This window comes from Malurus melanocephalus, unplaced genomic scaffold (genome assembly GCF_030028575.1).
Source record: "Malurus melanocephalus ecotype Western Australia unplaced genomic scaffold, MMel_1.1 scaffold_453, whole genome shotgun sequence".
NCBI classification, from domain to species: Eukaryota; Metazoa; Chordata; class Aves; order Passeriformes; family Maluridae; genus Malurus; species Malurus melanocephalus.
In genome coordinates this window covers 374,729-387,150 of record NW_026623685.1, presented here as the reverse complement: position 1 = coordinate 387,150, position 12,422 = coordinate 374,729, and the positions used below count along the sequence as shown (strand labels likewise).

Sequence of the window (12,422 nt, the reverse complement as noted above, 5' to 3'; positions counted from 1 at the left end):
AAAAAAAAAAGAAAAAAGAAAAAAAGTTCTTTTAATCTGCATGACTGGCCAGTGCCAGCATCTGCAGCTGTGCAAAGCACATCTGTGCAGGCAAGTAAAAACGTCTTAGTGCTGCAATGTTTGTTATTTTGAATCTTTTTCCCCCCCTTTTTTTTGGTAGTTGAAACAAAATTAATTCACCACAAGAGTGGAAAGAGAATATAAAGAGATCAAATGTTGCTCCTCCCAACCTGACAATGGCATTGCCCCCCATCAGGCCAAGCGACTTCAGTGTAGTCTTCTCCAGGGCATCTTTTCCTGATATCTGCAACAAAACCAGAGGAGAGCAATTATGGCCACTGGTGCCCCAGGAGAGTATGCAAAGGCTCCTTACAGAAAGAAGCTGGTATGAAAAGTAACACCACAAAACACAAGAAACAACTGAAAACACACTCCTYCTGCAGTTGGAAACCAGACCTGAATCCATCTGCTTCAACCTGTACTGTTTTACCMAATTCACAGCTTCTTAAACCATCTCAAGGTAAGATGACCTACATATATTTTCATCCCATACACACATCCAAATGGGATACAACTACAGAAAAGCTATTTTTATGTCAGAATTTAAATGACAGACAACATCTCATAGCTGCAAGACAGCCAACTTCCTCCCCTACACCTTCTATCCGTCTGCAGTTACCTATTACAGAATAAAGACAATCTGTGCACAGAGGTCAGTGGGAAGTAAAGGGGACAGCTGAGGAGAGCAAATTCCATAATATCCACATGCAAAATATTACACAAAACATTAATAGCAAAAGATCAAAACAGAGAAAAGCAAATATTTATTAAAATGAAAACACTGTTTTGACTCGAACTTTAAAAGAAGTTGGAAAAAAAAAACCACAAATAGGTCATTGAGCTCACTTTATGGGCTCAGAGGTCTCAACAGCACAAGGTTATGTTCCAAGAGAGCTTTTTTCCATACAGACACGTCATGCCTTGAAAAGACCAACATTTTTCTACTTCCCCTCTCAAGAAAGTTCAAAAGAAACACTTTCCAGGTTGGAAAGAACAGCTAAGGTTTCTCATGTTTTAGGGGCATGTGAAGAGACAGTTGAGAGGCCTTTGCTGCCTTACCTCATCTCGCATGTAAATACAGACTGGAGACAATTCACCATGCTGTTCCATCAACTCCCTGCAAGAAACAGCAAAACACTGCAGCATCTGCAGAAGAGCCTGGCCCCTCCAGAAGCAGTGCAGAGTGACAGTCCAAAGTGAAATCAGCAGCACTGTCCTCCTGTACAATAACCACTACACAGCTCACAGGATCAACTACCAGACGTTAGGTAAAAGATTGCTTCAATGCATTCACTTTTTCTTAAACACAGGCTAAAAGTTTAAAAATAAGGAAGAAATAATGAAAGTAAATTCTGAAATCACATGATCATACTAAATAAATTTAAGCYTGTCACTGTTCATGTGCCTCAGTACCCAATCCTCCCTGTCCTTGCAGTTGCACCAGGATATACCTTGGTAGAAAAGCTGTATGTATCRTGTGCACTGCAACAGTTGGTTTATCACCAAACACAAAAGAGCTGAAATTCCTCCTCATGGTAAACTCCCTTGATCTTCCTGCTCCCTACATTCAGTCTGGGGGGGAGGTGGGGGGAATGGCTTTCCATTCACCCCACCAGAAACCATCACCCACCACCAGTGACTTGYAGAGAAACCACCTCTCTGCAGAGCAGCTAAGAAAGTCCAGCTGGCAGCCCAGGAACACGACAAATCCTTGCTCACCTCCTGAGGCCTTTGAGGCCAGYTCCTGAGGTCAGTTTGCCATTTGATGCCTGACTTCAGTGTTTGTTATTGAACACCTAAGAACCTTTGCAAACAACTGACTTACAGGGTTATGTGAACACTTCCACTTAGCTGTCTCTTCAGCTGCCAGATTCTAGTCCCTGCAGTGAACTTCACAGAAAAAAAAACCCAAAACCTGCAGGACCCTGGCAGCCTGAAAATAAAATACAGTAGCTTTCACAGAAAATTATAAGTTTTGGACAGATATTTCTAGWTCACAATACTTCGCATTGTTTGTAATTCCCCAGCAGCAGTAATAACTGCCTTTTCTCCTAAATACATCTGCAAAACATTGATCAACTTGGCACTCAAGTATCACAAAAGCAGAACATGTCCTCACCAAAGACCAGTGGGAGAGGAAGCCAGTCTGACTTACAGAACCTAGTTTCATTCACTTATCCAAAAACTCCTTTCCACTTAAATCCAAGCAACTCTTTGTAGAGTTTTCTAAAAACATATGGAYAGTACCTGAACTGAATGACTGACCCCACAGAAACAGTGCAGAGTCACAATGACTACCAAAGATGTCTCTGAGTGTCCAAAGTGCAATTGCTCCAGAAAGCTGCTGAGGCTGCAAGGCAAGGAGACAGAAACGCAGGCTTGACAGCCACAGGGCAGACAATGCTGTGTCCACAAGCAGCCTCTGCAGCACAGACTCCAGCCAAAGATCCCCAAAGATTTATTTTTGTCTAACYCTTGGAAGCGGCAGGCTCCTCCTCCAGCTGCTGCTAATCCATTACATGAACTCACTGAGGCAAGCACACACATCAAACATACTGTCCTCTCTTTGATGTGCTGCTCTTCAGAAGGGCAACGGCAAGCAGATTAGATTCCTTCATGTAGTGATCTGACRGGGCCTGTAAACATCTTGTGCAAGGACTGCCGCATGCTGAGAGGAGGAGCAGCCCTACAATMGCTTCCAGACCTTCTTCAGAGCCAATTAGCCAAGATGGATGCTGGAAACCCTGGGGAAATTCCAGTGGATTTAAAATACTTCCTCTCACGCATTTGGAGCAGCTGAGCATTCCAGGAAAACATCTCCAGTTGGAAAGTCCAAGGAAGGATTCAGCTAACATCAACAATGACCTGGCTACTTMGTCAACTGAATCAAAATACACTGARCAGCAACTTAGCCCACGAAATCCACACAGATGCCTGTAGATCTAGCTTGTTCTGTGACTAAATTGTACACAGCACCTTTGCTGCTTGTTGAACTTAATCAAGTTTGCAAAGTTTACCCTAATATCTAAACTCAGCTTCCAGAGGGCTGAAAAGATCAGCTGTGTTCTGAAGTTATGAATGCTTAGCACACTGCAGCAGTTAGAAGCTTAAGAAGAGCAACATATATATTAACTAGTAGTATTACAATGACCTGTAACCACTAAAACCACTTCAAAAGAGCAAAAGTATACAAAAAGCTCAAAATTTAAACCAAAAAAAAAAAATCAATTAATATGTGAGAAAGCCACACAAAGGCTATTTGTCATCCACCTGCCACAAGTCTAGAGTCCCCAAATTGCAACAGGCACTCCTCTCCTCGCAGAGGGCACTAAGGGAGTGCTAACGGACAAGACAGGACTTAAAACACTTGGCAAAATTATACCTGTGGGTTTTGTCCCACCTGTTTACTCAAATAAAATAATTCTTTTATCTCTAGCATTTACATGAATACTGTTCCTTTACTTATGAATAAACGTCATATTGTGGACCTGGTCCATGATTAAAAACAGAATGGCTGCCACAGCTTCAAGGGTTCATCTTCTAAACCATGAGAAACAGGAAAGAAGTATCYTTCTTGGAGAAAAGTTGATTAGCTTGACATTTCAAAACAATACAGCCTTTTAAAATCAAAACTAAAGTCAAGAGATAGCACTCAATGTAGACTGCACTAAAATAATCAGATTTCTAACCCAGGTACATATTCAATAAACATAGAACCAGAAATTCTTCCATTTAAACAGGATCTAATCAGTCTTTTRAAGATTCCACATTAACCTGCTGTGAGCTCCAGGTTTCCTTGAAGAACTTGCACAACAGCAAGCCCCTAAAGCAACAGCAAACCATGAGAAAGAACCCCCTGCACTACACAGAACCACAGCATAGAAATACTGGGGATCAAGATCATCTAGGGCAGCACCTCACCTCTGGCAGTAACTTGACTTCAAACAGTTTATGCAAAAGGCAGGTGGAACATATCCCAGTATTTCCACAGCCCTAGCAGTCTGGTACCAGATTATGCCCTGAATCAGGAGTGCTACTCCTGGATTAAAAAACACTAATACAACTATGGAGTGTCAAATCTGAAAGASCAAGGAAAATGCAAATATCTCTGTTATAAAGGAGAAGTTGCAGTCAAATAAATGCAAACACTACRAATCTGAAGTTTTTAGCTAGGTAACCACAAGTAATTAGTGTCATGCAGAGATCCATCCAAACAAGTATTTTCTCACTGCATTGCTCACCTGATCTTTGCAAAATGGTTGAGAAGTTCCCACAAGGTCTGTTGGCAGAGGAAGGTGTCTTGCAAACGGGAGCCATCATCCAGTTGCAATGCTATCCGAACCTATTAGAAAACCAAACTGAATTAATCTGAAAATTGAAAGAAAACTTATTTTTCTTTACAACTTTTTAAAATATTTCAGTGCTCCTTGTTCATCCGTGCAGGTATTCTGGCCTGAATTCCCGTTGTTTAGGATGAACTGCTCCTGAGYRTGGGGGAGGCCATTCTGGAACACKAACCAGCTTTCATGGGCCCCTCTCCCCTGCTGTATCTTGAACTGGAACATATTCAGAGAAAAGACAATGCAAACATCCCAAATAATGTGTCATCATCAGCAAGTGAGGTGTTCCGTTTAATATGAGATGAAACTTTACCATAAGGGTCCTCACAGCTACATAAAACAAATTCCAATTATCCAGACACAACTGATGCAGTTGCACAACCTAAAACACCAAAACAGAGTTCTGTCCACTTCAGCATCACTTTGTAGAACAACTTCYCTGGGACAGGGACAGACATTTTTCAGAATGTCTAACTCTTAAGTTTTCCCAATTAGCTCACCTGTCTAAAGAAAAATCATAGAAAACCCTGTAGCCCCTAGATAAAACCCGGTTTCTCCAGTAAACTTCAGTTTTCAGAAGTGCACAAAATCTGGCCTCATTCCAAAGCCTGAGAAGAAGGTTAGMCCAAGATAGCCAAAGGCACTTTCTCTCATTCTGAGTTTACATGTGTTCCCTACTGAAACTTCCAGTGCAGCCTCTCACTGAGTGCAAGATGTGTGTGCAAGCATGAGGGCAGAGAGATACAGGAGACTCCACACGTTCCAGCAATCCACTGTCATTTCCAAGCAAGAATGTGTTTGTCATCTGCCTTGGCTCCCCCCAGTCCTCACAGGACTGCAAATGCTCATCTGCTGGAGACAGGAATTTTTCTACATAAAGGAAACAGTGGCATCATTAACAATGAGCCAACAGAACAATGTCGTTTCATCCCACCACKAATACAACCTCCTGGTTCCTCCCACACGGGAGACAAGCCTCAGATTATTCTCAGCTACAGCAGAGTGATGACAGCTGACATCACCAGTCTGTAAGAATACAGCCCAGAAATTCAGACAACCAGTTGCATCAGTTTTTGGGCAACAGTTCAAAGKTAAACATGTCACGAAAGTCCTATTCAGTCCCTTAGAAAAGTATCTTCAAAGAACCCAGGTGCTACATAMAATATTTAATAGAGACCAGTGCCAATTATCGTCTAAGTTTACAAACATGTAAACAAGAGGCTGACAACTTTAACACCACAGCTGTATTTATGGTGTGTCACCTGCTACCACAAAGGGAATTTGTTCCATTTTTCACTAAAGAACWGTCTAACAGAAAACAATATTTTCCACATGCAAAGGCAAATCCAAAAACTCTCTATTTCTAAAATATCAGTTTTACTGAACAAATAAATGATTTATCAAAATCTGTATTCTCTCTCTAAGGCAATTACTGTCACTACAGGAAAGCATACCTACTTCCACACACATGATCTTAATAGAACATAAAATAACAAAAGACATAAAATCAAATTCATCCCAACATGACTGCAGCCAGCCAGCATGACTGAGTCTGCATCACAACTGCCACTACATCCCAGTCACAGCTGTTGTAAAACTCCCCAGTCTTTGACATCCACTCCCTGCAGCAGGGAATTCTTTTAGTCACTCGCTCTGGACAAAGTCTTTTCTTGCACTGTGAAATTCTCCCAAGTCAAATCTACTCAAGTTTGTGGGACGGTGCCTCTGTTGASACTCCACCCTTCACATGTGCATTTGCTGCATCTTCTCACCTCCATGACACAGCAAGGAGCACACCCAGGGAAGCCTCGACAACTGAACTGCCACTAAATAGTAACAACCTACACCTCCATTAGCTCTTCTCTTTTGTGATCTAAAAGCAGCCATTCCACTCCATAACCCCTCTCCTACAGCACAGTCCTTCCTGCCCTTTCTCGTGCTATAACTGCAGGGAAAACAAAATAAAATCACTGTTTTCCTTCAGTACCTCCCCAACTAGATGCAAATATCAGATAGTCATCACTGCACCCTTTCAACAGAAACACTTTCCTCTGCAAGACAAACTCCATTCCACCACAACRTTTCATTGAAAATTTTAAGCAGATGCTACTGGTTTGTGGTATTTTTTTAAGTAAAATGACATTTGAAGCACAAATATCTTTCTACCCCAAAGTCAGAAAGAAGGCCTAGTGCCAAAACAAATAAAATGGAGGTTTTACAGAGAAAAATATCAATATCAGTGACCCCCAAAACTATCTTACAGATTGAACCAGAGTGGAGGTTCCAAAGCCCTCACACCACAGAGTTCACTTTTCCATGTCTCAGTTTCTCTCTGWGGCAGCTAAAGCAACTGCCTACAGCAAACACCACGAACGCCGCTTGGCTGACAGACACTAAGAGATCAGTCCCAGTAGATCTGAAACTTGGATAAAAATTGAGAACTTCCCTACGAGGAAGTTAGTAAGATGACTACTAGTGACAGACAAATTTTCATTCCCAAACTACTTAAGTAAGGCCATACATTATTTTTACAATATGAAAAGTTCACACTCAAATAATACCTATGCATTTCTTGAAAAGTTATGCCTCTAGCCACAGGGATACATATAGAATATTTTTAGACTCCAAAACGTGTTTTCTAGAGAAAACAGCATCCGTAAGYCCTCTGCAAATAATACTAAATAGGGACATTTGGCCACTGTTGAAGACAGCACACACCCCGAAAGACTCTGAAACTGTGTGAAGACACCACGAACACCAATGCTGGGRAAGCAGCAAAAGAGGATTCAGTAAGAATTTAAGATCTAGTCAAAATCCAGAGGCAGAAAACAGCAACTGAAAAGAAATTAGGAAGGGGARCTGAGTTAGTCATCAGTGATGTTTAACTTCTTAGCTATCGATGACTACTTGTTTTTCAGCTCCCCCAGCGATCCCACTCTGCTCCAGCACAGCTGGCATCCCATGCTCATGCAGASTCTAAGTAAAGACTTTTGGCTACTAAATTACCATTTTCCACTGCACTTCAACCAGTCTTCAGCTGGTCTCCCACGCAGGCATCGGCCATGCAGACCTACGCTCTTGGTCATTAGACCTGATGGAATCATAACAGCACAACTGAGAACTGAACAAATCCGGTGACATTGAGTAAATGAACATACCATGGTTCCAACTCCTGCCCGGTTAGAGACTGGCACCATCTCCAATTTGGCATTRTTGGGCAGCCTAGCAAACCGCCACTGCAAAGACAGGTCCAAAACATTCCTCTGAAACCTGAAGGAGAACAGAACCTATGAACAATAGAAAGTCCAGGTATCGTGCAAGAGAATTTCCGGGAGGGTGACWAGAAGCCATAGAACATGATTCAACAATGAACAATTGGTAATTATAAGGGCATCGTCAACAAAAGCCATTCTGCACACCAAAACAGCTGCAGTCTGTAGAGGCACAGAGAAGAAAACCAAATCTATGTCCTTTCTTTAAAGGTTTTAAAGAGATAAACAGCAACTGACTACATAACCAAGCCCGGTTAAATAGCAAARTACTCTTGCAGAGGGTCAAGCCCCCAGGTGAGTGGGGAGATGGAYGCTGCCGGTCTGTGACCTAGATGAGCTGTGTGGCAGCGACATGGGGCCTCGCAGTCTGTCCCAGAAGGTAACTGACCGTGACCCATGGGGAGGGACTGACCCGAACAGGGTTCAGTGAGCCCCTGCCCCTCGCAGCCCAGCGGACCCGGCCAGGCCCGGCCAGCGGCAGGCGCAGCGCGGAGCGGCCGCGGGCAGCGGGGAACGGCCCGGGCACACGGACACACTCACTTGAGGCCGTACTCGGCGGGGCTGGCGCCCTGCTTCCTGCACACCTCCTCCAGGACCTGCGGAGAGAGCACGGGCGTCACAGCCGGCCCGCGGCCCTGCCGCCGCCTTCCCCTCAGCGCCCGCCCCGCCGCGGACCCACCTGCAGCAGCACCGTGCCGGGCCCCACCCGCACCGTGACTCGCCGCCCGCTGGGCGCCAGCACCGACACCGCGGCCCCGCCACCGGCACCGGCACCGCCCCCGCCCGCCGCCGCCATCTTCCGCCGCCTGCAGCCCCGCGCGGCCGGGGAGGAGCCGGCCCGGGGCCGTCCCGCTGCGAGCCCGCCCCGCCGCACCGCACCGCACCGCGGAGGATGGGCGGGGGAGCGGCACAGCCCGGCCCGGCCCGGCCCGGCACGGCACAGCCCGGCACAGACCGGCACGGCCCGGCACAGACCGGCACAGACCGGCACAGACCGGCACAGCCCGGCACAGACCGGCACAGCCCGGCCCGGCACAGCCCGGCACAGACCGGCCCGGCACAGCCCGGCCCTGCACAGCCCCGCCCGGCGCTGCGGAACTGAGCCGTGCCGGGCGAGTCCCGGCCTGGCTGAGGCGGCTCGCGGCGGGACGGGCACGGGCACGGGCAGGGGCTCTGTGGGCACGGGCGGGCGGCGGGTGCGGCTCCCCGGGCACGAGGGGCAGCAGCGGCTCTCGGTCGGGGCAGCAGCGGCTCTCGGNGGGGCAGCAGCGGCTCTCGGTCGGGGCAGCAGCGGCTCTCGGACGGGGCAGCAGCGGCTCTCGGTCGGGGCAGCAGCGGCTCTCGGTCGGGGCAGCAGCGGCTCTCGGACGGGGCAGCAGCGGCTCTCGGTCGGGGCAGCAGCGGCTCTCGGACGGGGCAGCAGCGGCTCTCGGTCGGGGCAGCAGCGGCTCTCGGTCGGGGTAGCAGCGGCTCTCGGACGGGCAGACCGGAGCTGCTCCCCCGATCCCGGACCGGGACAATCCCCGGGCCTGCCCGCTGTGCCAGGGTGGGCACCGCTCCGGAGCTCCGCGGGAGCGGAGAGGAGCAGCCACACGTCCCGCGGTGGCCGGYGGAGTTTGTGTTGTCCCTCGGGATTCCTCGTGTCGGGATCAGTCCCCTTCTCTGGGGATGTAAAACATTTCCTCGTCGYACCGGAGCGCCGCCCGGCAGCACAGTGGCGATCCGAACCGAGCCCGGGCAGCCCCAGCAGCGCTGGTGGCCACAAATCCCTGGGGGCTGATGGATTCCGGGCTCTCTCTCGAGCAGGGATACCAAAACCGCCCGCGCGTACAAAGAGGGTTCTCCTAGGCCAAATAACAGCCCTGGCGAACTTGGCATGTCAGAGGGGAGTGGGGAGCGCTGCCGCCTTCCCAGTGCCACAGGAACATCCAGACACTGTCACAATCGGGGCACCATTGCTCTGACAAAGCAGAGCATCCTGCTACCCCTGAAAGCCATTTCCTCGGGGGAAAAGAAAAAAAAAAAGTGTCGATTTGAAACTTTGTGATCAGCGCTCAGCCGGTCAGGAGAGATGGTTGCACACAAGGAACCGAAATTATCACACATTTCACCCAYAAAATTTTATTTCATTTACAGGTTTCCCCTATAGTCTCAGCACAGCTTCTGCATTAAAGGCACTCTCAGATTCGATGACAATCTGTTTAGTTTGTAATAATAAAAACAGAACAAAACAAAACCAACCCCAAACAAACAGACAAAAACAAAACCAAAAAAACACCCCAAAACTTTTAGTTTGGATAACCACTGGAATTTATTTAGACTAAGCTGTAACCACATGCCAAATATTTTATCTTTCTCTACTTCTATATTTATCCTATACCTTAAGCTTAAGGCTCCGCTGCTACCCCCAGCACCCACAAAAACGTCTGCTTTGCTTGGCTTATAAAGGAAGATCCTTTCAAGGAAAGACACTCGTAAAAGATACCGCTTGTTTTTACCATATCAGCAGTGTGAGAGAAGGAAGAAAAAGGGGAATTTTASTGATGGGGAGACATCCTCTTGCTTATGTATGGATTCCTAAGTCCACCCAACAGCACAACTGTTCAGTGAGATGTAAAAATAGTAATAAAGGTTTTTCGGGTGTATAACGTTTAAAACAATGCCTTAAAATGTCTTTACATTTGTTCCTTCCATTGGGCAGTGCCATTGCCATCACATTTATAGAGCTAAAGTATTCAGGATATATAATTCCCTACCTTTTCAATCGCCTCTTGCTGTAAATATATAAGAGGAGGTGTGAGGGCTTAAAGGCAAGATTTTCCAAAAGTTGACACACTTTAGTCTGAAAAAGGGTGAAACAAATATCTATGGTATTCAAGTACTTCTTAGTCATTAAAATAGGGCAGAGATCCAAAGCTCTGCAAGCATCTCAYACATGATGAAGATATCCTGTTCTTCCACTAATTAATCCTGCTGCTGGAGGAGAAGAAGCAATTAAGATGACTTTGTTAAGTGCACTGATTATCCCCCTGCTCAGGCAGAGCAGCCAYTCCATTTTAAAAGACACATTTTGGGTTTCATAGCCCAAAACACTGGTCTCATTTCTGGGTGGGTGTAGCTCCTGTTTGAAGCAGGCAGCTGTTGCCTTTTTTTGCATTTGGAAGTGACACATCCCTCAAAGAAACGCTGGTCCTGTTAAAAAGGCACTAATGCAATTTGAGATGAACATTTCCAAATTGAGGGATTAGAAGTAGGATTACTGATGGTATGGCATAATCACAAAGTTGCATGGAGGTGAAAGGTCATATTTCATACCCAGAGCCATTTCTAATCTCAAATATTTATGTGAAATTAGAAGCATCAGGAGAGAAAGAAGGGGGAGGTGRCTACAACCTGGAGTTCATTATAGTGCAACAAAGAAAGAGGAACTCATTTGGGAAYGCCTGAAAACACCCTTACATCAGATTTCTGATGCTGTCAGGCTGGAGGAGGCCTGCAAATCTACCAAGTGAGCCCCAGCCAAACATACTCCAAAAATTTGTCATAAATTGTATTTCTTTGGTACTTACAGTGAACACACTGCAGAATGACCTTCCCTTAYGCCACTTTTCAGGCAGGTGGTGCTTTGTGTGCAATACACAGCTCTGGTACTGTCTGCAGCTGCCTTGTCACAGGTATACAGGCAATAACACAGATTTGCTTCTTCATAAAGCAGCAAAACTTTGCCTGCTCTTATTTTTTCTTTATTCTTTCAAAATGAAGTAATTAGGTGTGAACAGCAAGAAATACACAGTAGCGAGCTGCAAAACATGATGCAGAACAAGCTATTTATCAATGATTGTGGAGTGTTTCCTGCTGCCTGTACCAACATCACTGATCCAGTGTCCTAGGGACGGTTAAGAGGCAGCTCTTACCCGAGAGCCACCAGCACATCACATCTGTACCCAGGCTTTCAGAGGGCTCTGCTGCTCTCCTGGAGCTCTTTGCAAGCCCTGCCTCAGGGGAGGCAGCAGTAGCACGACTGTGCAAAAGCAGGATTGTTTCTGTTGGTGAACGGTTACACCACACACACCCTTCTGATCAACACCAGACCAAAGAAAKGAGCCCAGGAGCTCGGTCTGGAGCTGCAGAGTGGCTCCAAACAGGCACGGGAGGTCTGCGATAAGGTCATTTCCAGGGAATCCCCCCTCTCTCGGATGACCAGCACTCTGGTGATAACAGGGCTTTTTCTCCAGGAGTTTTCTTGCAATGCCTGGAAACGTCGGGGCTGCGGGGGGGKTTAACCTCGCGAGCTACCGAGCAACGAGGTGAAGCCTCCACGGCGCGGAGGCTCCGACCCCCGGCAAAACCGGGCCGGGGGCTGCAGCGGGGCCGGGACCCCRCCTCGGGCCTGCCGTGACTCCGGGCCGCCCAGGGTCTCCGTGTCCCCTCCTGTTCCCGGCGGCAGCATCCTCCGGCCCGCCGCCGGCCCCGCTCCCCCGCGGAAGCTAAGCAGACCGGACACCCATGACGGGGCCAAACGACCGCTTCCCGCAGCGCTCGGGGAGCCGGGGCCAGCCCGGAGCCCGGCACGGCGGCTCACCCGCGGGCCGGCGTGGGGGATTCTGCAAACGGCAGTCGGGGGGCGCGGGGCTGAGCTCCGCCGGTAAAGCGCCGGTGGAACGTCCCGGGGCGGGGCGGGCAGTGCCGCCCACGCGGAGCCGGGGAGGAGCTGCCGTCGGGGCCGTGGGGGGAGAGGGGGAGAGCGGGG

General features: G+C 47.8%; 1 protein-coding gene across 2 annotated transcripts in view; it reads right to left on the bottom strand.

The window, feature by feature from the left end:
* ASPSCR1 (ASPSCR1 tether for SLC2A4, UBX domain containing) overlaps window positions 1-8,465 on the bottom strand; it is a 30,531-nt gene extending 22,066 nt beyond the window's left edge. Inside the window, exons 1-6 of one of the 2 annotated variants that reach the window (XM_057380434.1) lie at window positions 8,352-8,464; window positions 8,213-8,268; window positions 7,559-7,670; window positions 4,302-4,402; window positions 1,120-1,177; window positions 231-304 (exon numbers count right to left, since the gene is read on the bottom strand). In XM_057380434.1, coding sequence (XP_057236417.1) covers window positions 231-304; window positions 1,120-1,177; window positions 4,302-4,402; window positions 7,559-7,597 — 272 coding nt within the window. In that variant the 5' untranslated portion in view covers window positions 7,598-7,670; window positions 8,213-8,268; window positions 8,352-8,464. Of the gene's footprint in view, window positions 1-230; window positions 305-1,119; window positions 1,178-4,301; window positions 4,403-7,558; window positions 7,671-8,212; window positions 8,269-8,351 lie in introns of both variants that reach the window. The other variant, XM_057380435.1, reaches the window with a different exon arrangement.
* Window positions 8,466-12,422: the final 3,957 nt, after the last annotated feature.